Raw genomic sequence first — 24,147 nt, 5'->3', positions numbered from 1 at the left:
ACGGGGTACGGAGAGGAGTGGACATTTTAAAGTGCACAAAAATGCCAGTAAAATCCTGCCTTCGAGCGGGCGCGCCCCCGGGCTTGTTGGCTTGCGCCCTTGACATAGCCGCGGCGAGTTGCTTTCTGTCATCCTCGCTGAGTTGGCTCAGGTCCACCTGTGCCCCCGTGGAGGTCCGAATGAAGCCTCCTTTCCCGTCCGGTGCGAGCCCCTCCGGTAATCCAGCAAGCACCCCTTCGCCGCCTTCGAGGCTCGCTTCGTTCCCCATGATGGCCCCCTCCCGCCGCCCCCCGTTTCGATTTCGACGCGACGCTCAGCGTTTCTAGCTCCAAAGAACGTGGTGAAAAGCGGTGAAAACGGCCCCCCTCGACTCTGCGTGCATCTCAAATTATTTCTCCATCTTTACATCGCCCTCTCCCTCGTTCTCTCAGTTCTGTGTTGATATCGCGCATCTCTTCTGTCGATGGACGACGGTTCTCCGTGCGGGTCTGTCTTCAGTTCTATCCTACTACACCACATCCTCTCCCTCTCTCCCTGCGCTCTCAAACGCGCATGTTCCGCATCTGACAGGTGACAGAAGACTTCACTGAAGGAAAATATGTAGGCTTTAAAGGGATCAACGTTAACCGTTAAAAACATAACGTGTAGGCTACAGAAGAGCTCTTGTTAGTTCAAAGGGGCAAGTGTATTTCCCTTTACTCATTTGTAACCTTTACTACAATGACACGACTTAAGCTGCTGACTATTGATTTCTGGAATACATGACGTCCTGGTGACGTTTTGGCTATTATGTAAATATCACGATGATCATGTAATCTCAAGGTAGGCCTACAATGAGTGGGTTCAAGTGTTTAGGCATCACACATCCAGATGTATACACACACACACACACACACACCTAAATGCCAGTGATATGCCATTATAGCATTGTAGTGCTCTGGGTCAAGTGTGCAGGTGTGCATGCTTTTGTTCCAGACAAAACACATCTTCAATATATTATCACGATTTTGATTGATTTAATTGAAACTACACCCCGCAAATCATGTAGTTCTCCACTACCGGACTGGCAGCATACAACCCCTGCATCCCACTGCTGGCTTGCTTCTGATGCTAAGCAGAGTTGGTCCTGGTCGGTCCCTGGATGGGAGACCAGATGCTGCTGGAACTAGTGTTGGAGGGCCAGTAGGAGGCACCCTTTCCTCTGGTCTAAAAAAATATTAGATTGTGTAGGGTGCTGTCTTTCGGATGTGATGTTAAACAGGTGTCCTGACTCTTTGTGGTCACTTTTGGAAGAGTAGGGGTGTTAACCCTGGTATGCTGGCTAAATTCCCAATCTGGAACTCACACCTGATCATCCCCAGTTTACAATTGGCTCATTCATACCTTGTAACTATTCCCCAGGTTGTTGCTGAGAATGCATTTCGCTACACTCGCATTAACATCTGCTAACTATGTGTATGTGACAAATACATTTTTTAAAAATTGATTTGAATGTGTTCTCAGTCAACTTACCTGATTTAATAAAATAAAATAAAGTTGGTGAACATGGGGCTTGGATGATACTTCATTTCCCAGAGTGCATCACTATGGCTGGATCTGTTTATCTGCACTGAACCTCAATTAGCTGCTTTTTCCTCATACTGTATCCTTGACACTATTCAATAAAATCCTATTACCAGGTCTTTGTGGTGTTCTGGTACAATTTGGATTCATGTACCAAGCCGAATACTGTTTATAGTTTTGGACATTCATGTGGCATGTAGCTAATCCTGGAAAAATGGAAACAGTTTTTGATTGAATAGGGCCCCTTGTGACTTGACTGATACACTAATACGCGTAAACAGTTTGGTATTTACTCCACGTAAACAGTTTGGTATTTACTCCATGTAAACAGTTTGGTATTTACTCCACGTAAACAGTTTGGTATTTACTCCACGTAAATAGTTTGGTATTTACTCCACGTAAACAGTTTGGTATTTACTCCACGTAAACAGTTTGGTATTTACTCCACATAAACAGTTTGGTATTTACTCCACGTAAACAGTTTGGTATTTACTCCACGTAAACAGTTTGGTATTTACTCCACGTAAACAGTTTGGTATTTACTCCACGTAAACAGTTTGGTATTTACTCCACGTAAACAGTTTGGTATTTACTCCACGTAAACAGTTTGGTATTTACTCCACGTAAACAGTTTGGTATTTACTCCACGTAAACAGTTTGGTATTTACTCCACGTAAACAGTTTGGTATTTACACCGAATGTATTAATCTACATATAATAATCATTAAGTGGGCTTACATTTGTCCTATTTCACACATGTTCAAGCACATGTGTGAATTGGATTATTCTTTTTTTGCGTATCCAACTCCCCCTGAGACAGGAATCAGCCATTATTGACAGCAACCCTAGAGCAATTAGGGCACATCAGCAGAGTTTTCACCTAGTCTGCTTGGGGATTTGAACCAGCAACCTTTCAGTTACTGGCCCAACACTCCTAACTGCTAGGCTACCTGCCAACCAAACATGATGCCTAGTTTATTGGGAAAATATGTACCATTCTTTTAATTCGTAACAGATTTATACATAATATTCTCAAAAAACATCCACAATATGAAAACTATTCACACAGTTGTAGCTCAAGCGGAGTTCCACACTCACTTCCTCCACACACAGTGATTCTAATTCTATATTTTAAGCAGGCACACCCTCCAGATCACTGGTTATGATATTATAGAGCGTCCACTGTGCTTTCCATCAGTGGGATGCGCTGTCATGTGACGGTCAGTGCTTATTCACAGCTTACAGAGCTCCAGGTTGGATATGTCCTCTGTAACCCCGCTTTAGGCTCTCCCTCCCTGGGTAACGGCAGAGGAGAGGTCCTAGGGTGGGAGAGTCATTGCGGTGAGCAATTTCTCTACAGATATCTTGTAATTGGCTGTGTTTCAATCCAAAAGATCCCTCGGCCTAAATTCATTGCCCTCATGGATAGAAACAACTGGGTAGGTGTAATCACTAGATCCATCTAGTTCCCACCATATTGCATTTCACCTATCCAGCCCTATCAGACCTGTGAAGGGGAGTGAACGAGGTCAGAGGGGAGGGAACATCCTCTTGGAATAAAACGCAGCCATTAACTTGTGTACTTGTGTTTATTATAGCAGTGGAGAGTCATTGTGTTTATTATAGTATTGGATGGTCATTGTGTTTATTATAGTAGTGGATGGTCATTGTGTTTATTATAGCAGTGGATGGTCATTGTGTTTATTATAGCAGTGGATGGTCATTGTGTTTATTATAGAAGTGGATGGTCATTGTGTTTATTATAGCAGTGGATGGTCATTGTGTTTATTATAGCAGTGGATAGTCATTGTGTTTATTATAGCAGTGGATGGTCATTGTGTTTATTATAGTAGTGGATGGTCATTGTGTTTATTATAGCAGTGGATGGTCATTGTGTTTATTATAGTATTGGATGGTCATTGTGTTTATTATAGTAGTGGATGGTCATTGTGTTTATTATAGTAGTGGATGGTCATTGTGTTTATTATAGCAGTGGATGGTCATTGTGTTTATTATAGCAGTGGATGGTCATTGTGTTTATTATAGTAGTGGATGGTCATTGTGTTTATTATAGCAGTGGATGGTCATTGTGTTTATTATAGCAGTGGATGGTCATTGTGTTTATTATGGTATTGGATGGTCATTGTGTTTATTATAGTAGTGGATGGTCATTGTGTTTATTATAGCAGTGGATGGTCATTGTGTTTATTATAGCAGTGGATGGTCATTGTGTTTATTATAGCAGTGGATGGTCATTGTGTTTATTATAGCAGTGGATGGTCATTGTGTTTATTATGGTATTGGATGGTCATTGTGTTTATTATAGTAGTGGATGGTCATTGTGTTTATTATAGTAGTGGATGGTCATTGTGTTTATTATAGCAGTGGATGGTCATTGTGTTTATTATAGCAGTGGATGGTCATTGTGTTTATTATAGCAGTGGATGGTCATTGTGTTTATTATAGCAGTGGATGGTCATTGGTTATAGCAGTGGATGGTCATTGTGTTTACTCTCTCTCTCTCTCTCTCTCTCTCTCTCTCTCTCTCTCTCTCTCTCTCTCTCTCTCTCTTCCTCTATTCCTCTATTCCTCCTCCTCCCCTATCCCTCACTCATCCCCTCCCTCTCTCTCCCTCCCCCTCCTTCCTCTCCCTGGTGGTGACAGTGTGTGTGTAGATGGAGGTGTGTTTTAGTCAGGCGCTGGGTGCTGTCTCCAGTGATAAACTATGGTATTGAACAGAGAGCCTTCCCCACACTGGGCTGGCCACTGGAGCGAGCCCTAATGGCCTCAAGTCTGTGGAGCGGAAACAGCCCATACGCGCGCGCTCACACACACACACACACACACACACACACACACACACACACACACACACACACACACACACACACACCCTACACACCCACATAAGCGTGCATACACTGGTGTACGCACTCATATCCGTACACTGACGCACACTCTTTTGCATACATGTATACACACTGTGTGTGTGTGTGTGTGTGTGTGTGTGTGTGTGTGTGTGTGTGAACATCCAATCACCAGCCTTGGCAATTCCAAGGCAAATCCCTCCCACTCTGCAGCAACAGGTGTCAGAATCAGGAAGTTAGTTTCATAAAGAGAGAGAAGCAGTCACATACCTTTGTCAGGGTGTATATCCTGTGTCTGTGTCCTCTACTATCCACTCTGAGAACAGGTTCCTCAGTGGTTTCTCAGTAGCACTAGCCCTGCGAGCGGAGCGATGTTTAACCAGAGGTTTATTAGTCCTGAACCCTTTCTATTCCCATTAGCGACCTGGCACACGCCTAACTCTGTCCTTAACACCAGATTCTTCTGACCGCTGACCAGAGAGAAGCCCTGAACTAAAAATATTTTTAAAGGAACAGTGTACTCTATCTCCTTCTCTCTTTCTCAAGACACACCTCATAATCCTCTTTACTCTGAGAGATAGGCCAATCACGAACTATACTATAATCTGTTGTTGTACACCAGCAAAGTTCAGTCTGTCACTCAGGCGACTCCGACTAGGGGTCAAATCTGGGGTCAAATTCCACCTTTAATCTGGTAAAATCTGATTGAACTGCAGATCTGATTGAACTGAAAAGGGATTGAACACAAGTCGGAGAAACACCTTTGCTCATGGTATAAAACCATCAGTCAACTCCTAAAGCAAACACCACTGAACATCCCAACACGAGTAATACCGCTAGGGCGTATTTCAAGACATGAATACAACATGCATACTACTGCGTTCAAGCAGCTCGCTGTCAACAGATTACTGCATCTTTTCCTCTACAATGCCTAGACAGCCTTCTGGTTACATAACGTATCTATCTAAACTCTTTGTTCCTCGCACACTTCATACTGCCAAACTGATTTACAGAGCTCTGGGTCCTATTTTTTAGGCACCAAACAAGAGAAAACAGAATGAAAAAGGGAAACTAACTTAAGCTTGTCCAAAACATTTTGCTACGGTGTGTCCTAATGAATATGACCCTGTTTTGGTGAAGTAGGATGACGTTGCCCCTAGACACTGACGCTCTACGGTTGGTTTTGCGTTTTCCTCATAATTGTCAAGGTAGGGTTGGAGAAGGGTAAGCTGATAGATCTGCAGATCAGGACATTCAGGCATTGTCTGTCAGGATTTGTTTTGGTGCTCTGACCTCACCAGGAGGGTGAGGCTGATTAATAAAGGACATCAGGTTCTTCTGTTCTTAATGGGATTGACAGGTCAGAGAAGTCCCTGGTCGCATTCCCCTGTTCGGATGTTGCATGCATCAACCACTGGTTGCGGGTCTTGTCGTCGACCATGTCATCGACTGCCAGATTACTATAACAAATGATATGCTTAGTTGATACATAAAATACTTATTAAGGCGTTGTAAGATCTGTCAGGCGTCAGCAACGCGTCTTAACCATTGGTTTCCCTTCCAATGATTAAGGGTCAGCAAGACCCATAGTCCATCATGACCCATAGAATTGGCTGATCCTAGATGGGGCAGTAATACACTTTTTACACTATTGAGATGAGCTATACTGTTTCAGCGTGGGTACACACCCACCATGGCTGCTGGAACCATGTTGGAAAGGGAAAGAAGTCAGCTCAGTACAGTTCAGGTAGGCATGAAGGTGGGAACAGGGTCTATCACTGTCTTTTATCTGTCTTCTCAATTCACTCACTCCACCAAATGTGCATTTAACCTTTATTTAACTAGGCAAGCCAGTTTAGAACAAATTCTTATTTACAATGACAGCCTATGAACAGTGGGTTAACTGCCTTGTTCAGGGGCAGAATGACAGATTTTTTTTACCTTGTCAGCTCTGGGATTCGATCGAGCAACCTTTCAGTTACAGGCCCAATGCCCTAACCACTAGGCTACCTGCTGCCCCAAATGCTCAAATGAACTCTCTCTTCCCATTCTCCTTCCTATCATCGCCATAGCTCCTTCTTATCCCTTTCTCTCCTTCTCTCTAACCCCTCCTCTCTTCCTCTAACTGCAGAAGGATTCCTCAAATCAGTTAAAATTTCCAGACGAATATGGTGATGTAGCAACACCATCGAATTATTCAACTGTAGTGAAGTGGGAGGAGTCCCTTGACAACTCACTGTCTAATCCTTCAGAGAGGGGGGGGGGGGGAGCAGACATACAGAGAGTTAGAGAGAGAGAGAGACAGAGAGAGAGAAACAGAGTGAGAGAGAGAGAGACAGAGAGAGAGAGAAACAGAGTGTGTGTGAGAGAGAGAGAGATAGAGAGAGAGAGAAACAGAATGAGAGACAGAGACAGAGAGAGACAGAGAGACAGAGAGAGAGACAGAGAGAGAAAGAGAGAAACAGAGAGAGGGAGACAGAGAGAGACAGAGAGAGAAAGAGAGAGAAACAGAGTGAGACAGAGAGAGACAGAGAGAGACAGAGAGAGAGACGGAGAGAGAAACAGAGAAACAGAGTGAGACAGAGAGAGACCGAGAGAGAGAAAGAGAGAGAAACAGAGAGAGACAGAGAGACAGAGAGAGAGAAAGAGAGAGAAACAGAGAGACAGAGAGAGACAGAGAGAGAAAGAGAGGGAGACAGAGAGAGAAAGAGAGAAACAGAGTGAGACAGAGAGAGACAGAGAGAGACAGAGAGAGAGAAAGAGAGAGAGAGCAAAAGGAAGAGAAAGGGGTTCCCTCCTTCATTTGTGCTCTCTCTCTCACACACCCCGTTGTGAATCCCTAGCAACACCTATTGTTAGGGATGTGCGTCACAGGTGGTGATGTCACTGTAACAAGGCCGGTCCACTTGGTACAGATTAGGAGGAGGAAGGTGGAGAGAAGGTGATTAGCCAGGCTTGTAATAGATGAGTCACACTGAAGGACACACACATACACACACAGACAGAAAAAAACAAACATGCATACACACACACACATACACACACAGACACACACGCAGACACACACGTATACAAACAAAGAAGGCAAAAACACACGCCTACGTACAGGTCTACATACTGTATATGAATTGAAAAACATTATAAACATTGGGGTAAACATTCAAGGTGAAAGACACCCCGAACACATTCAAAACAACATGGGTTTTGACCACAGCAAATAGAGGATTCATTGAGTGCAGTAATCTCGCCAGGGCAAAACCGAACCATACAAACTCCAAGGCAACTCAAGTCTCTGACACAACTTTCTCAAAATGAACTCCCCAAGCAGTTGTTCTGTAGCCTGGTCTGTTTGTGCTATCTTGCTATATCCTTGTCACTCATTGTCACACCAACAGGCATGTCCTTCCACTTAAAGGTCACCTTTGGGCACCAAAAACGGTCCAAGTCCGCCTCTTTCTCAATTTTCAAACCAAAATGGGGTGTGCCTTTGGTGGTTCATATGTGTCATTCTGGTGATTTGTGCCGTGACCGACGTAGCTAGTTCCTTAGCTAAGCTAGCCACTATAGTTAGCCTCCTCCAGTATGTGTTGATGCCATTTCACAGGATTTATTTTTTGGACGGAAGCTGTAGACATTGGTAGGAAATGGCACTTCTGTAGCCAAATATCTTTGTCATTTTGTTTTGTTTTTAAGCATTAAATGGCCTGCTATGATGGTTCATTGATCGGTTATACCGTTTAAAGTCATTTGTCGTCCCCCCCCCCTCCAAGTCGACCTTTATAGCTGGAATACACATTAGGTTAGCAGCACCACTGTTTACCCCAACACATTTGTTTTTGTTTATGAAACAGGAGAGGAGCATCATGGTAAAAAAAGGTGCAATAAATGCTTTGCTGTTCTGTCGCGCGTGCAATAATGTGCAACGATTTCTGAGGGGAAAAAAACACTGTTCGTTGTTGGAAGTAATTTCTTTCTATTTGGAACATCACAAACGGATGTGGCAGTTTCACCATGACTGATTCCAGCTTTAAAGAGACACTGATTGGCACGTGTTTTTGTGTTGCTCATTAGAAAAACACGTTTTCAGTCTTGGAGGTGTGTTTCCTGACCGATTCAGCGTTTGGTTGATGATGTTTGTCCCCCATAAGACACTTAAAGCATGGAAGCCTATTTCACTTCCTCACAATCCCCAGAATAAATCTGAGACAACTCAAGAAATCTGTAATTCATTTTCATGTTTTTGCCGAGGATGTTTTAGTTTTACATCTGACTAAGGTGTTTGGTGCAATATTTCTGAAGTAACAAAATGCACAACGTGTTGTCTTATGGAAACAAAGTCGTAACTGCTGGGCAGGTCTGGACAGTTTCACTGCAGCTGTTCACCCCATGTTAGTCGGCAAATGGACATCGTCAAATCAAAACCTTCATTTTAGGCCAGAATGACTTTATGATCAAAATGTAGTCAATTTGAACAATACAATAACAGTTTCTGACTCATATCGATAACACATAGGCTGTTTTCAAAGGGATTTGTTGCTTTTTAACTCTCTTTAACACTGGACACTATACATCTGTATTCCATCCACTCAGGGGAATGGCTATAGAGGAGCGATTGATCCTAACCTATAGCAATCAATAGCCTCACAATCAAACCCCCAGTGGGGAAGATTTTATGAGGTCCAACCTGCGTGTGTGTGTTGGCATGAGGGGGGGTCGTTATGTGTGTGTGTTTTATGTGGATGAATTGTATGTGTGAATTTCGTTTTGATTGACAAGTGTGTGTGTTTACGAGGTCGAAGGGTGTGTGTCGTTGAACCTTGAGGGCTTGTGTGTACAATAGGATCCAACAGACATGAATACAACATTCCCAGAGCTCACTGAATCCTCTCACACTTCTCCTGGGAATAGCTATGGAAACTGGGAAGAGAGAGAGAGAGGAAAATGGGAGGTGTAAATGATATAACTGACCACTGTTAGAAATGTAAAACCATCTCTGCTTTTAGACCTGTACATAAGACTAAGTGGTGTTCTTGAAGTCGTCACAGTGCTGGGGCTGCTCACTATATGTTAATGAGGTCTTCCAAGGGCTCGGTCTAGACTCCAAATGGCCGCCAGTGACTCCTCTGTTTCTGGGGGTTTCTGCAACCCTTCAAGAGTCAAGCGTTGCCATGGCATCTGTGAACCCCTGCCGCCTGAGGGGTCGTAACTATGGGGTGAGTGAGGGTTGGAAATCCGACATCAAACAATCAAGGTGCTCTGTGTGTGTGTGGCTGAATGTCCTGTGTGTACTCAAGAGCAGCCTCGAGGTATCAATGTTTGACACTGTGCCTTATGTGAAGTTGTGGTCAACTGGGGTATAAAGAGAGAATAGGGTTCAGCTTGGTACAGCTGTTGAGAGGAAGAGATGAGGAAGAGATGGTTAGAGAAAGGATGGGAGGGAGAGGGAATGAAATAAATAGAAAGACAGGGAATAAATAAGAGAGAGATATTTAAGGAGTAGGTCTGTGTGAGCGCTGTCTTGTCACGGACCTCTCTCCCTGCTGACAGAGTTGATTTTCCCAGAATCCCTGGAGCCCACTCCTGGGCTGCGGAACGAGTGTGAGTCAGAGCTTCTGAAGAGCCCAATCTGGGAGTCGTGAGGAGACTGGGAGACACACACATAGAGGACGAACACACACATAAGAGAATATCGCAGATGTCACATACACACATATATACAATTATTATTTTTTTTAAATTGGGGGGGTCTCTCAACTTATTGTTAAAAGTTAGAATAGTAGAATACACCAGATGCCATTTCTAAATGTGTCGTGCATCTGCAGTGTTTCTCTCTTTCTCTCTTTATGTCACTCCATTAATAATTTTGCACGCCCAATTTTTCAGTTTTTGATTTGTTAAAAAAGTTTGAAATATCCAATAAATGTCGTTCCACTTCATGATTGTGTCCCACTTGTTGTTGATTCTTCACAAAAAAATACAGTTTTATATATTTATGTTTGAAGCCTGAAATGTGGCAAAAGGTCGCAAAGTTCAAGGGGGCCGAATACTTTCGCAAGGCACTGTATATAGCCTGGCAGATAGTCTAGCCAGCCATCTAAACTTGTAGTAATCATGACCTGACCTCCAGGGGGATCCATTGATTGTGTTAGTCATTCTCACTCAGCTCTTATATTAACACGACATAAGTCATTACAAAATGTGTAGAATTGCAGAAAACTTGCTTTACAACTGCTACATTTTCTCTACAGCCCATGGCAGTGTTTTCTCTACAGCCCATGGCAGTGTTTTCTCTACGCCCCATGGCAGTGTTTTCTCTACAGCCCCATGGCAGTGTTTTCTCTACTCCCCATGGCAGTGTTTTCTCTACTCCCCATGGCAGTGTTTTCTCTACAGCCCCATGGCAGTGTTGTCTCTACTCCCCATGGCAGTATTTTCTCTACTCCCCATGGCAGTGTTCTCTCTATGCCCCATGGCAGTGTTTTCTCTACTCCCCATGGCAGTGTTCTCTCTATGCCCCATGGCAGTGTTTTCTCTACTCCCCATGGCAGTGTTTTCTCTACAGCCCCATGGCAGTGTTTTCTCTACTCCCCATGGCAGTGTTTTCTCTACTCCCCATGGCAGTGTTTTCTCTACAGCCCCATGGCAGTATTTTCTCTACTACCCATGGCAGTGTTCTCTCTATGCCCCATGGCAGTGTTTTCTCTACTCCCCATGGCAGTGTTTTCTCTACGCCCCATGGCAGTGTTTTCTCTACAGCCCCATGGCAGTGTTTTCTCTACAGCCCATGGCAGTGTTTTCTCAATGCCCCATGGCAGTGTTTACTCTACTCCCCATGGCAGTGTTTTCTCTACAGCCCCATGGCAGTGTTTTCTCTACTCCCCATGGCAGTGTTCTCTCTATGCCCCATGGCAGTGTTTTCTCTACTCCCCATGGCAGTGTTCTCTCTATGCCCCATGGCAGTGTTTTCTCTACTCCCCATGGCAGTGTTTTCTCTACAGCCCCATGGCAGTGTTTTCTCTACTCCCCATGGCAGTGTTTTCTCTATGCCCCATGGCAGTGTTTTCTCTACTCCCCATGGCAGTGTTCTCTCTATGCCCCATGGCAGTGTTTTCTCTACTCCCCATGGCAGTGTTTTCTCTACAGCCCCATGGCAGTGTTTTCTCTACTCCCCATGGCAGTGTTTTCTCTATGCCCCATGGCAGTGTTTTCTCTACTCCCCATGGCAGTGTTCTCTCTATGCCCCATGGCAGTGTTTTCTCTACTCCCCATGGCAGTGTTTTCTATACAGCCCATGGCAGTGTTTTCTCTACAGCCCCATGGCAGTGTTTTCTCTACAGCCCATGGCAGTGTTTTCTCAATGCCCCATGGCAGTGTTTACTCTACTCCCCATGGCAGTGTTTTCTCTACAGCCCCATGGCAGTGTTTTATCTACTCCCCATGGCAGTGTTCTCTCTATGCCCCATGGCAGTGTTTTCTCTACTCCCCATGGCAGTGTTCTCTCTATGCCCCATGGCAGTGTTTTCTCTACTCCCCATGGCAGTGTTTTCTCTACAGCCCCATGGCAGTGTTTTCTCTACTCCCCATGGCAGTGTTTTCTCTATGCCCCATGGCAGTGTTTTCTCTACTCCCCATGGCAGTGTTCTCTCTATGCCCCATGGCAGTGTTTTCTCTACTCCCCATGGCAGTGTTTTCTCTACAGCCCCATGGCAGTGTTTTCTCTACTCCCCATGGCAGTGTTTTCTCTATGCCCCATGGCAGTGTTTTCTCTACTCCCCATGGCAGTGTTCTCTCTATGCCCCATGGCAGTGTTTTCTCTACTCCCCATGGCAGTGTTTTCTATACAGCCCATGGCAGTGTTTTCTCTATGCCCCATGGCAGTGTTTTCTCTACAGCCCATGGCAGTGTTTTCTCAATGCCCCATGGCAGTGTTTACTCTACTCCCCATGGCAGTGTTTTCTCTACAGCCCCATGGCAGTGTTTTCTCTACTCCCCATGGCAGTGTTCTCTCTATGCCCCATGGCAGTGTTTTCTCTACTCCCCATGGCAGTGTTCTCTCTATGCCCCATGGCAGTGTTTTCTCTACTCCCCATGGCAGTGTTTTCTCTACAGCCCCATGGCAGTGTTTTCTCTACTCCCCATGGCAGTGTTTTCTCTATGCCCCATGGCAGTGTTTTCTCTACTCCCCATGGCAGTGTTCTCTCTATGCCCCATGGCAGTGTTTTCTCTACTCCCCATGGCAGTGTTTTCTCTACAGCCCCATGGCAGTGTTTTCTCTACTCCCCATGGCAGTGTTTTCTCTATGCCCCATGGCAGTGTTTTCTCTACTCCCCATGGCAGTGTTCTCTCTATGCCCCATGGCAGTGTTTTCTCTACTCCCCATGGCAGTGTTTTCTATACAGCCCATGGCAGTGTTTTCTCTATGCCCCATGGCAGTGTTTTCTCTACAGCCCATGGCAGTGTTTTCTCTACAGCCCCATGGCAGTGTTTTCTCTACAGCCCATGGCAGTGTTTTCTCAATGCCCCATGGCAGTGTTTACTCTACTCCCCATGGCAGTGTTTTCTCTACAGCCCCATGGCAGTGTTTTCTCTACTCCCCATGGCAGTGTTCTCTCTATGCCCCATGGCAGTGTTTTCTCTACTCCCCATGGCAGTGTTCTCTCTATGCCCCATGGCAGTGTTTTCTCTACTCCCCATGGCAGTGTTTTCTCTACAGCCCCATGGCAGTGTTTTCTCTACTCCCCATGGCAGTGTTTTCTCTATGCCCCATGGCAGTGTTTTCTCTACTCCCCATGGCAGTGTTCTCTCTATGCCCCATGGCAGTGTTTTCTCTACTCCCCATGGCAGTGTTTTCTCTACAGCCCCATGGCAGTGTTTTCTCTACTCCCCATGGCAGTGTTTTCTCTATGCCCCATGGCAGTGTTTTCTCTACTCCCCATGGCAGTGTTCTCTCTATGCCCCATGGCAGTGTTTTCTCTACTCCCCATGGCAGTGTTTTCTATACAGCCCATGGCAGTGTTTTCTCTATGCCCCATGGCAGTGTTTTCTCTATGCCCCATGGCAGTGTTTTCTCTACGCCCCATGGCAGTGTTTTCTCTACAGCCCATGGCAGTGTTTTCTCTACGCCCCATGGCAGTGTTTTCTCTATGCCCCATGGCAGTGTTTTCTCTACTCCCCATGGTAGTGTTTTCTCTACGGCCCATGGCAGTGTTTTCTCTACAGCCCATGGCAGTGTTTTCTCTACGCCCCATGGCAGTGTTTTCTCTACAGCCCATGGCAGTGTTTTCTCTACGCCCCATGGCAGTGTTTTCTCTACTCCCCATGGCAGTGTTTTCTCTATGCCCCATGGCAGTGTTTTCTCTATGCCCCATGGCAGTGTTTTCTCTACGCCCCATGGCAGTGTTTTCTCTATGCCCCATGACAGTGTTTTCTCTACGGCCCATGGCAGTGTTTTCTCTACAGCCCATGGCAGTGTTTTCTCTACTCCCCATGGCAGTGTTTTCTCTACAGCCCATGGCAGTGTTTTCTCTACTCCCCATGGCAGTGTTTTCTCTACTCCCCATGGCAGTGTTTTCTCTACAGCCCATGGCAGTGTTTTCTCTACTCCCCATGGCAGTGTTTTCTCTACAGCCCATGGCAGTGTTTTCTCTACTCCCCATGGCAGTGTTTTCTCTACGGCCCATGGCAGTGTTTTCTCTATGCCCCATGGCAGTGTTTTCTCTATGCCCCATGGCAGTGTTTTCTCTACGGCCCATGGCAGTGTTGTCTCTACTCCCCATGGCAGTATTTTCTCTACTCCCCATGGCAGTGTTCTCTCTATGCCCCATGGCAGTGTTTTCTCTACTCCCCATGGCAGTGTTCTCTCTATGCCCCATGGCAGTGTTTTCTCTACTCCCCATGGCAGTGTTTTCTCTACAGCCCCATGGCAGTGTTTTCTCTACTCCCCATGGCAGTGTTTTCTCTACAGCCCCATGGCAGTGTTTTCTCTACTCCCCATGGCAGTATTTTCTTTACTCCCCATGGCAGTGTTCTCTCTATGCCCCATGGCAGTGTTTTCTCTACTCCCCATGGCAGTGTTTTCTCTACGCCCCATGGCAGTGTTTTCTCTACAGCCCCATGGCAGTGTTTTCTCTACAGCCCATGGCAGTGTTTTCTCAATGCCCCATGGCAGTGTTTACTCTACTCCCCATGGCAGTGTTTTCTCTACAGCCCCATGGCAGTGTTTTCTCTACTCCCCATGGCAGTGTTCTCTCTATGCCCCATGGCAGTGTTTTCTCTACTCCCCATGGCAGTGTTCTCTCTATGCCCCATGGCAGTGTTTTCTCTACTCCCCATGGCAGTGTTTTCTCTACAGCCCCATGGCAGTGTTTTCTCTACTCCCCATGGCAGTGTTTTCTCTATGCCCCATGGCAGTGTTTTCTCTACTCCCCATGGCAGTGTTCTCTCTATGCCCCATGGCAGTGTTTTCTCTACTCCCCATGGCAGTGTTTTCTCTACAGCCCCATGGCAGTGTTTTCTCTACTCCCCATGGCAGTGTTCTCTCTATGCCCCATGGCAGTGTTTTCTCTACTCCCCATGGCAGTGTTCTCTCTATGCCCCATGGCAGTGTTTTCTCTACTCCCCATGGCAGTGTTTTCTCTACAGCCCCATGGCAGTGTTTTCTCTACTCCCCATGGCAGTGTTTTCTCTATGCCCCATGGCAGTGTTTTCTCTACTCCCCATGGCAGTGTTCTCTCTATGCCCCATGGCAGTGTTTTCTCTACTCCCCATGGCAGTGTTTTCTCTACAGCCCCATGGCAGTGTTTTCTCTACTCCCCATGGCAGTGTTTTCTCTATGCCCCATGGCAGTGTTTTCTCTACTCCCCATGGCAGTGTTCTCTCTATGCCCCATGGCAGTGTTTTCTCTACTCCCCATGGCAGTGTTTTCTATACAGCCCATGGCAGTGTTTTCTCTATGCCCCATGGCAGTGTTTTCTCTACAGCCCATGGCAGTGTTTTCTCAATGCCCCATGGCAGTGTTTACTCTACTCCCCATGGCAGTGTTTTCTCTACAGCCCCATGGCAGTGTTTTCTCTACTCCCCATGGCAGTGTTCTCTCTATGCCCCATGGCAGTGTTTTCTCTACTCCCCATGGCAGTGTTCTCTCTATGCCCCATGGCAGTGTTTTCTCTACTCCCCATGGCAGTGTTTTCTCTACAGCCCCATGGCAGTGTTTTCTCTACTCCCCATGGCAGTGTTTTCTCTATGCCCCATGGCAGTGTTTTCTCTACTCCCCATGGCAGTGTTCTCTCTATGCCCCATGGCAGTGTTTTCTCTACTCCCCATGGCAGTGTTTTCTCTACAGCCCCATGGCAGTGTTTTCTCTACTCCCCATGGCAGTGTTTTCTCTATGCCCCATGGCAGTGTTTTCTCTACTCCCCATGGCAGTGTTCTCTCTATGCCCCATGGCAGTGTTTTCTCTACTCCCCATGGCAGTGTTTTCTATACAGCCCATGGCAGTGTTTTCTCTATGCCCCATGGCAGTGTTTTCTCTATGCCCCATGGCAGTGTTTTCTCTACGCCCCATGGCAGTGTTTTCTCTACAGCCCATGGCAGTGTTTTCTCTACGCCCCATGGCAGTGTTTTCTCTATGCCCCATGGCAGTGTTTTCTCTACTCCCCATGGTAGTGTTTTCTCTACGGCCCATGGCAGTGTTTTCTCTACAGCCCATGGCAGTGTTTTCTCTACGCCCCATGGCAGTGTTTTCTCTACAGCCCATGGCAGTGTTTTCTCTACGCCCCATGGCAGTGTTTTCTCTACTCCCCATGGCAGTGTTTTCTCTATGCCCCATGGCAGTGTTTTCTCTATGCCCCATGGCAGTGTTTTCTCTACGCCCCATGGCAGTGTTTTCTCTATGCCCCATGACAGTGTTTTCTCTACGGCCCATGGCAGTGTTTTCTCTACAGCCCATGGCAGTGTTTTCTCTACTCCCCATGGCAGTGTTTTCTCTACAGCCCATGGCAGTGTTTTCTCTACTCCCCATGGCAGTGTTTTCTCTACTCCCCATGGCAGTGTTTTCTCTACAGCCCATGGCAGTGTTTTCTCTACTCCCCATGGCAGTGTTTTCTCTACAGCCCATGGCAGTGTTTTCTCTACTCCCCATGGCAGTGTTTTCTCTACGGCCCATGGCAGTGTTTTCTCTATGCCCCATGGCAGTGTTTTCTCTATGCCCCATGGCAGTGTTTTCTCTACGGCCCATGGCAGTGTTGTCTCTACTCCCCATGGCAGTATTTTCTCTACTCCCCATGGCAGTGTTCTCTCTATGCCCCATGGCAGTGTTTTCTCTACTCCCCATGGCAGTGTTCTCTCTATGCCCCATGGCAGTGTTTTCTCTACTCCCCATGGCAGTGTTTTCTCTACAGCCCCATGGCAGTGTTTTCTCTACTCCCCATGGCAGTGTTTTCTCTACAGCCCCATGGCAGTGTTTTCTCTACTCCCCATGGCAGTATTTTCTTTACTCCCCATGGCAGTGTTCTCTCTATGCCCCATGGCAGTGTTTTCTCTACTCCCCATGGCAGTGTTTTCTATACAGCCCATGGCAGTGTTTTCTCTATGCCCCATGGCAGTGTTTTCTCTACAGCCCATGGCAGTGTTTTCTCAATGCCCCATGGCAGTGTTTACTCTACTCCCCATGGCAGTGTTTTCTCTACAGCCCCATGGCAGTGTTTTCTCTACTCCCCATGGCAGTGTTCTCTCTATGCCCCATGGCAGTGTTTTCTCTACTCCCCATGGCAGTGTTCTCTCTATGCCCCATGGCAGTGTTTTCTCTACTCCCCATGGCAGTGTTTTCTCTACAGCCCCATGGCAGTGTTTTCTCTACTCCCCATGGCAGTGTTTTCTCTATGCCCCATGGCAGTGTTTTCTCTACTCCCCATGGCAGTGTTCTCTCTATGCCCCATGGCAGTGTTTTCTCTACTCCCCATGGCAGTGTTTTCTCTACAGCCCCATGGCAGTGTTTTCTCTACTCCCCATGGCAGTGTTTTCTCTATGCCCCATGGCAGTGTTTTCTCTACTCCCCATGGCAGTGTTCTCTCTATGCCCCATGGCAGTGTTTTCTCTACTCCCCATGGCAGTGTTTTCTATACAGCCCATGGCAGTGTTTTCTCTATGCCCCATGGCAGTGTTTTCTCTATGCCCCATGGCAGTGTTTTCTCTACGCCCCATGGCAGTGTTTTCTCTACAGCCCATGGCAGTGTTTTCTCTACAGCCCATGGCAGTGTTTTCTCTACGCCCCATGGCAGTGTTTTCTCTATGCCCCATGGCAGTGTTTTCTCTACTCCCCATGGTAGTGTTTTCTCTACGGCCCATAGCAGTGTTTTCTCTACAGCCCATGGCAGTGTTTTCTCTACGCCCCATGGCAGTGTTTTCTCTACAGCCCATGGCAGTGTTTTCTCTACGCCCCATGGCAGTGTTTTCTCTACTCCCCATGGCAGTGTTTTCTCTATGCCCCATGGCAGTGTTTTCTCTATGCCCCATGGCAGTGTTTTCTCTACGCCCCATGGCAGTGTTTTCTCTATGCCCCATGACAGTGTTTTCTCTACGGCCCATGGCAGTGTTTTCTCTACAGCCCATGGCAGTGTTTTCTCTACTCCCCATGGCAGTGTTTTCTCTACAGCCCATGGCAGTGTTTTCTCTACTCCCCATGGCAGAGTTTTCTCTACTCCCCATGGCAGTGTTTTCTCTACAGCCCATGGCAGTGTTTTCTCTACTCCCCATGGCAGTGTTTTCTCTACAGCCCATGGCAGTGTTTTCTCTACTCCCCATGGCAGTGTTTTCTCTACGGCCCATGGCAGTGTTTTCTCTATGCCCCATGGCAGTGTTTTCTCTATGCCCCATGGCAGTGTTTTCTCTACGGCCCATGGCAGTGTTGTCTCTACTCCCCATGGCAGTATTTTCTCTACTCCCCATGGCAGTGTTCTCTCTATGCCCCATGGCAGTGTTTTCTCTACTCCCCATGGCAGTGTTCTCTCTATGCCCCATGGCAGTGTTTTCTCTACTCCCCATGGCAGTGTTTTCTCTACAGCCCCATGGCAGTGTTTTCTCTACTCCCCATGGCAGTGTTTTCTCTACAGCCCCATGGCAGTGCTTTCTCTACTCCCCATGGCAGTATTTTCTTTACTCCCCATGGCAGTGTTCTCTCTATGCCCCATGGCAGTGTTTTCTCTACTCCCCATGGCAGTGTTTTCTCTACGCCCCATGGCAGTGTTTTCTCTACAGCCCCATGGCAGTGTTTTCTCTACAGCCCATGGCAGTGTTTTCTCAATGCCCCATGGCAGTGTTTACTCTACTCCCCATGGCAGTGTTTTCTCTACAGCCCCATGGCAGTGTTTTCTCTACTCCCCATGGCAGTGTTCTCTCTATGCCCCATGGCAGTGTTTTCTCTACTCCCCATGGCAGTGTTGTCTCTATGCCCCATGGCAGTGTTTTCTCTACTCCCCATGGCAGTGTTTTCTCTACAGCCCCATGGCAGTGTTTTCTCTACTCCCCATGGCAGTGTTTTCTCTATGCCCCATGGCAGTGTTTTCTCTACTCCCCATGGCAGTGTTCTCTCTATGCCCCATGGCAGTGTTTTCTCTACTCCCCATGGCAGTGTTTTCTCTACAGCCCCATGGCAGTGTTTTCTCTACTCCCCATGGCAGTGTTTTCTCTATGCCCCATGGCAGTGTTTTCTCTACTCCCCATGGCAGTGTTCTCTCTATGCCCCATGGCAGTGTTTTCTCTACTCCCCATGGCAGTGTTTTCTATACAGCCCATGGCAGTGTTTTCTCTATGCCCCATGGCAGTGTTTTCTCTACAGCCCATGGCAGTGTTTTCTCAATGCCCCATGGCAGTGTTTACTCTACTCCCCATGGCAGTGTTTTCTCTACAGCCCCATGGCAGTGTTTTCTCTACTCCCCATGGCAGTGTTCTCTCTATGCCCCATGGCAGTGTTTTCTCTACTCCCCATGGCAGTGTTCTCTCTATGCCCCATGGCAGTGTTTTCTCTACTCCCCATGGCAGTGTTTTCTCTACAGCCCCATGGCAGTGTTTTCTCTACTCCCCATGGCAGTGTTTTCTCTATGCCCCATGGCAGTGTTTTCTCTACTCCCCATGGCAGTGTTTTCTCTACAGCCCCATGGCAGTGTTTTCTCTACTCCCCATGGCAGTGTTTTCTCTACTCCCCATGGCAGTGTTCTCTCTATGCCCCATGGCAGTGTTTTCTCTACTCCCCATGGCAGTGTTTTCTCTACAGCCCCATGGCAGTGTTTTCTCTACTCCCCATGGCAGTGTTTTCTCTATGCCCCATGGCAGTGTTTTCTCTACTCCCCATGGCAGTGTTCTCTCTATGCCCCATGGCAGTGTTTTCTCTACTCCCCATGGCAGTGTTTTCTCTACAGCCCCATGGCAGTGTTTTCTCTACTCCCCATGGCAGTGTTTTCTCTATGCCCCATGGCAGTGTTTTCTATACTCCCCATGGCAGTGTTCTCTCTATGCCCCATGGCAGTGTTTTCTCTACTCCCCATGGCAGTGTTTTCTATACAGCCCATGGCAGTGTTTTCTCTATGCCCCATGGCAGTGTCTTCTCTATGCCCCATGGCAGTGTTTTCTCTACGCCCCATGGCAGTGTTTTCTCTACAGCCCATGGCAGTGTTTTCTCTACGCCCCATGGCAGTGTTTTCTCTATCCCCCATGGCAGTGTTTTCTCTACTCCCCATGGTAGTGTTTCCTCTACGGCCCATGGCAGTGTTTTCTCTACAGCCCATGGCAGTGTTTTCTCTACGCCCCATGGCAGTGTTTTCTCTATGCCCCATGGCAGTGTTTTCTCTACGCCCCATGGCAGTGTTTTCTCTACAGCCCATGGCAGTGTTTTCTCTACGCCCCATGGCAGTGTTTTCTCTATCCCCCATGGCAGTGTTTTCTCTACTCCCCATGGTAGTGTTTTCTCTACGGCCCATGGCAGTGTTTTCTCTACAGCCCATGGCAGTGTTTTCTCTACGCCCCATGGCAGTCTTTTCTCTACAGCCCATGGCAGTGTTTTCTCTACGCCCCATGGCAGTGTTTTCTCTACTCCCCATGGCAGTGTTTTCTCTTTGCCCCATGGCAGTGTTTTCTCTATGCCCCATGGCAGTGTTTTCTCTACGCCCCATGGCAGTGTTTTCTCTATGCCCCATGGCAGTGTTTTCTCTACGGCCCATGGCAGTGTTTTCTCTACAGCCCATGGCAGTGTTTTCTCTACTCCCCATGGCAGTGTTTTCTCTACAGCCCATGGCAGTGTTTTCTCTACTCCCCATGGCAGTGTTTTCTCTACTCCCCATGGCAGTGTTTTCTCTACAGCCCATGGCAGTGTTTTCTCTACTCCCCATGGCAGTGTTTTCTCTACAGCCCATGGCAGTGTTTTCTCTACTCCCCATGGCAGTGTTTTCTCTACGGCCCATGGCAGTGTTTTCTCTATGCCCCATGGCAGTGTTTTCTCTACAGCCCCATGGCAGTGTTTTCTCTACGGCCCATGGCAGTGTTCTCTCTATGCCCCATGGCAGTGTTTTCTCTACGGCCCATGGCAGTGTTTTCTCTATGCCCCATGGCAGTGTTTTCTCTACGGCCCATGGCAGTGTTTTCTCTACTCCCCATGGCAGTGTTTTCTCTACGGCCCATGGCAGTGTTTTCTCTATGCCCCATGGCAGTGTTTTCTCTATGCCCCATGGCAGTGTTTTCTCTACGGCCCATGGCAGTGTTCTCTCTATGCCCCATGGCAGTGTTTTCTCTACAGCCCATGGCAGTGTTTTCTCTACTCCCCATGGCAGTGTTTTCTCTACTCCCCATGGCAGTGTTCTCTCTATGCCCCATGGCAGTGTTTTCTCTACTCCCCATGGCAGTGTTCTCTCTATGCCCCATGGCAGTGTTTTCTCTACTCCCCATGGCAGTGTTTTCTCTACAGCCCCATGGCAGTGTTTTCTCTACTCCCCATGGCAGTGTTTTCTCTACTCCCCATGGCAGTGTTTTCTCTACAGCCCCATGGCAGTATTTTCTCTACTACCCATGGCAGTGTTCTCTCTATGCCCCATGGCAGTGTTTTCTCTACTCCCCATGGCAGTGTTTTCTCTACGCCCCATGGCAGTGTTTTCTCTACAGCCCCATGGCAGTGTTTTCTCTACAGCCCATGGCAGTGTTTTCTCAATGCCCCATGGCAGTGTTTACTCTACTCCCCATGGCAGTGTTTTCTCTACAGCCCCATGGCAGTGTTTTCTCTACTCCCCATGGCAGTGTTCTCTCTATGCCCCATGGCAGTGTTTTCTCTACTCCCCATGGCAGTGTTCTCTCTATGCCCCATGGCAGTGTTTTCTCTACTCCCCATGGCAGTGTTTTCTCTACAGCCCCATGGCAGTGTTTTCTCTACTCCCCATGGCAGTGTTTTCTCTATGCCCCATGGCAGTGTTTTCTCTACTCCCCATGGCAGTGTTCTCTCTATGCCCCATGGCAGTGTTTTCTCTACTCCCCATGGCAGTGTTTTCTCTACAGCCCCATGGCAGTGTTTTCTCTACTCCCCATGGCAGTGTTTTCTCTATGCCCCATGGCAGTGTTTTCTCTACTCCCCATGGCAGTGTTCTCTCTATGCCCCATGGCAGTGTTTTCTCTACTCCCCATGGCAGTGTTTTCTATACAGCCCATGGCAGTGTTTTCTCTACAGCCCCATGGCAGTGTTTTCTCTACAGCCCATGGCAGTGTTTTCTCAATGCCCCATGGCAGTGTTTACTCTACTCCCCATGGCAGTGTTTTCTCTACAGCCCCATGGCAGTGTTTTATCTACTCCCCATGGCAGTGTTCTCTCTATGCCCCATGGCAGTGTTTTCTCTACTCCCCATGGCAGTGTTCTCTCTATGCCCCATGGCAGTGTTTTCTCTACTCCCCATGGCAGTGTTTTCTCTACAGCCCCATGGCAGTGTTTTCTCTACTCCCCATGGCAGTGTTTTCTCTATGCCCCATGGCAGTGTTTTCTCTACTCCCCATGGCAGTGTTCTCTCTATGCCCCATGGCAGTGTTTTCTCTACTCCCCATGGCAGTGTTTTCTCTACAGCCCCATGGCAGTGTTTTCTCTACTCCCCATGGCAGTGTTTTCTCTATGCCCCATGGCAGTGTTTTCTCTACTCCCCATGGCAGTGTTCTCTCTATGCCCCATGGCAGTGTTTTCTCTACTCCCCATGGCAGTGTTTTCTATACAGCCCATGGCAGTGTTTTCTCTATGCCCCATGGCAGTGTTTTCTCTACAGCCCATGGCAGTGTTTTCTCAATGCCCCATGGCAGTGTTTACTCTACTCCCCATGGCAGTGTTTTCTCTACAGCCCCATGGCAGTGTTTTCTCTACTCCCCATGGCAGTGTTCTCTCTATGCCCCATGGCAGTGTTTTCTCTACTCCCCATGGCAGTGTTCTCTCTATGCCCCATGGCAGTGTTTTCTCTACTCCCCATGGCAGTGTTTTCTCTACAGCCCCATGGCAGTGTTTTCTCTACTCCCCATGGCAGTGTTTTCTCTATGCCCCATGGCAGTGTTTTCTCTACTCCCCATGGCAGTGTTCTCTCTATGCCCCATGGCAGTGTTTTCTCTACTCCCCATGGCAGTGTTTTCTCTACAGCCCCATGGCAGTGTTTTCTCTACTCCCCATGGCAGTGTTTTCTCTATGCCCCATGGCAGTGTTTTCTCTACTCCCCATGGCAGTGTTCTCTCTATGCCCCATGGCAGTGTTTTCTCTACTCCCCATGGCAGTGTTTTCTATACAGCCCATGGCAGTGTTTTCTCTATGCCCCATGGCAGTGTTTTCTCTACAGCCCATGGCAGTGTTTTCTCTACAGCCCCATGGCAGTGTTTTCTCTACAGCCCATGGCAGTGTTTTCTCAATGCCCCATGGCAGTGTTTACTCTACTCCCCATGGCAGTGTTTTCTCTACAGCCCCATGGCAGTGTTTTCTCTACTCCCCATGGCAGTGTTCTCTCTATGCCCCATGGCAGTGTTTTCTCTACTCCCCATGGCAGTGTTCTCTCTATGCCCCATGGCAGTGTTTTCTCTACTCCCCATGGCAGTGTTTTCTCTACAGCCCCATGGCAGTGTTTTCTCTACTCCCCATGGCAGTGTTTTCTCTATGCCCCATGGCAGTGTTTTCTCTACTCCCCATGGCAGTGTTCTCTCTATGCCCCATGGCAGTGTTTTCTCTACTCCCCATGGCAGTGTTTTCTCTACAGCCCCATGGCAGTGTTTTCTCTACTCCCCATGGCAGTGTTTTCTCTATGCCCCATGGCAGTGTTTTCTCTACTCCCCATGGCAGTGTTCTCTCTATGCCCCATGGCAGTGTTTTCTCTACTCCCCATGGCAGTGTTTTCTATACAGCCCATGGCAGTGTTTTCTCTATGCCCCATGGCAGTGTTTTCTCTATGCCCCATGGCAGTGTTTTCTCTACGCCCCATGGCAGTGTTTTCTCTACAGCCCATGGCAGTGTTTTCTCTACGCCCCATGGCAGTGTTTTCTCTATGCCCCATGGCAGTGTTTTCTCTACTCCCCATGGTAGTGTTTTCTCTACGGCCCATGGCAGTGTTTTCTCTACAGCCCATGGCAGTGTTTTCTCTACGCCCCATGGCAGTGTTTTCTCTACAGCCCATGGCAGTGTTTTCTCTACGCCCCATGGCAGTGTTTTCTCTACTCCCCATGGCAGTGT

At 47.6% G+C, this 24,147-nt stretch overlaps 1 protein-coding gene across 2 annotated transcripts in view; it reads right to left on the bottom strand.

Annotated features, from left to right (window-relative positions):
* The window catches only part of LOC110516649 (protein piccolo), a 65,641-nt gene extending 65,312 nt beyond the window's left edge, over positions 1–329 (bottom strand). The window contains exon 1 of one of the 2 annotated variants that reach the window (XM_090213650.1): positions 60–329. In XM_090213650.1, the coding sequence (XP_090069776.1) occupies positions 60–268 (209 nt within the window). In that variant the 5' untranslated portion in view covers positions 269–329. The remainder of the gene's footprint in view (positions 1–59) is intronic. The other variant, XM_090213651.1, reaches the window with a different exon arrangement.
* Positions 330–24,147: the final 23,818 nt, after the last annotated feature.

This window comes from Oncorhynchus mykiss, chromosome 21, assembly GCF_057628025.1.
Source record: "Oncorhynchus mykiss isolate SJ-2025 chromosome 21, ASM5762802v1, whole genome shotgun sequence".
NCBI lineage: Eukaryota > Metazoa > Chordata > Actinopteri > Salmoniformes > Salmonidae > Oncorhynchus > Oncorhynchus mykiss.
This window is presented reverse-complemented; position numbering and strand designations above follow the sequence as displayed.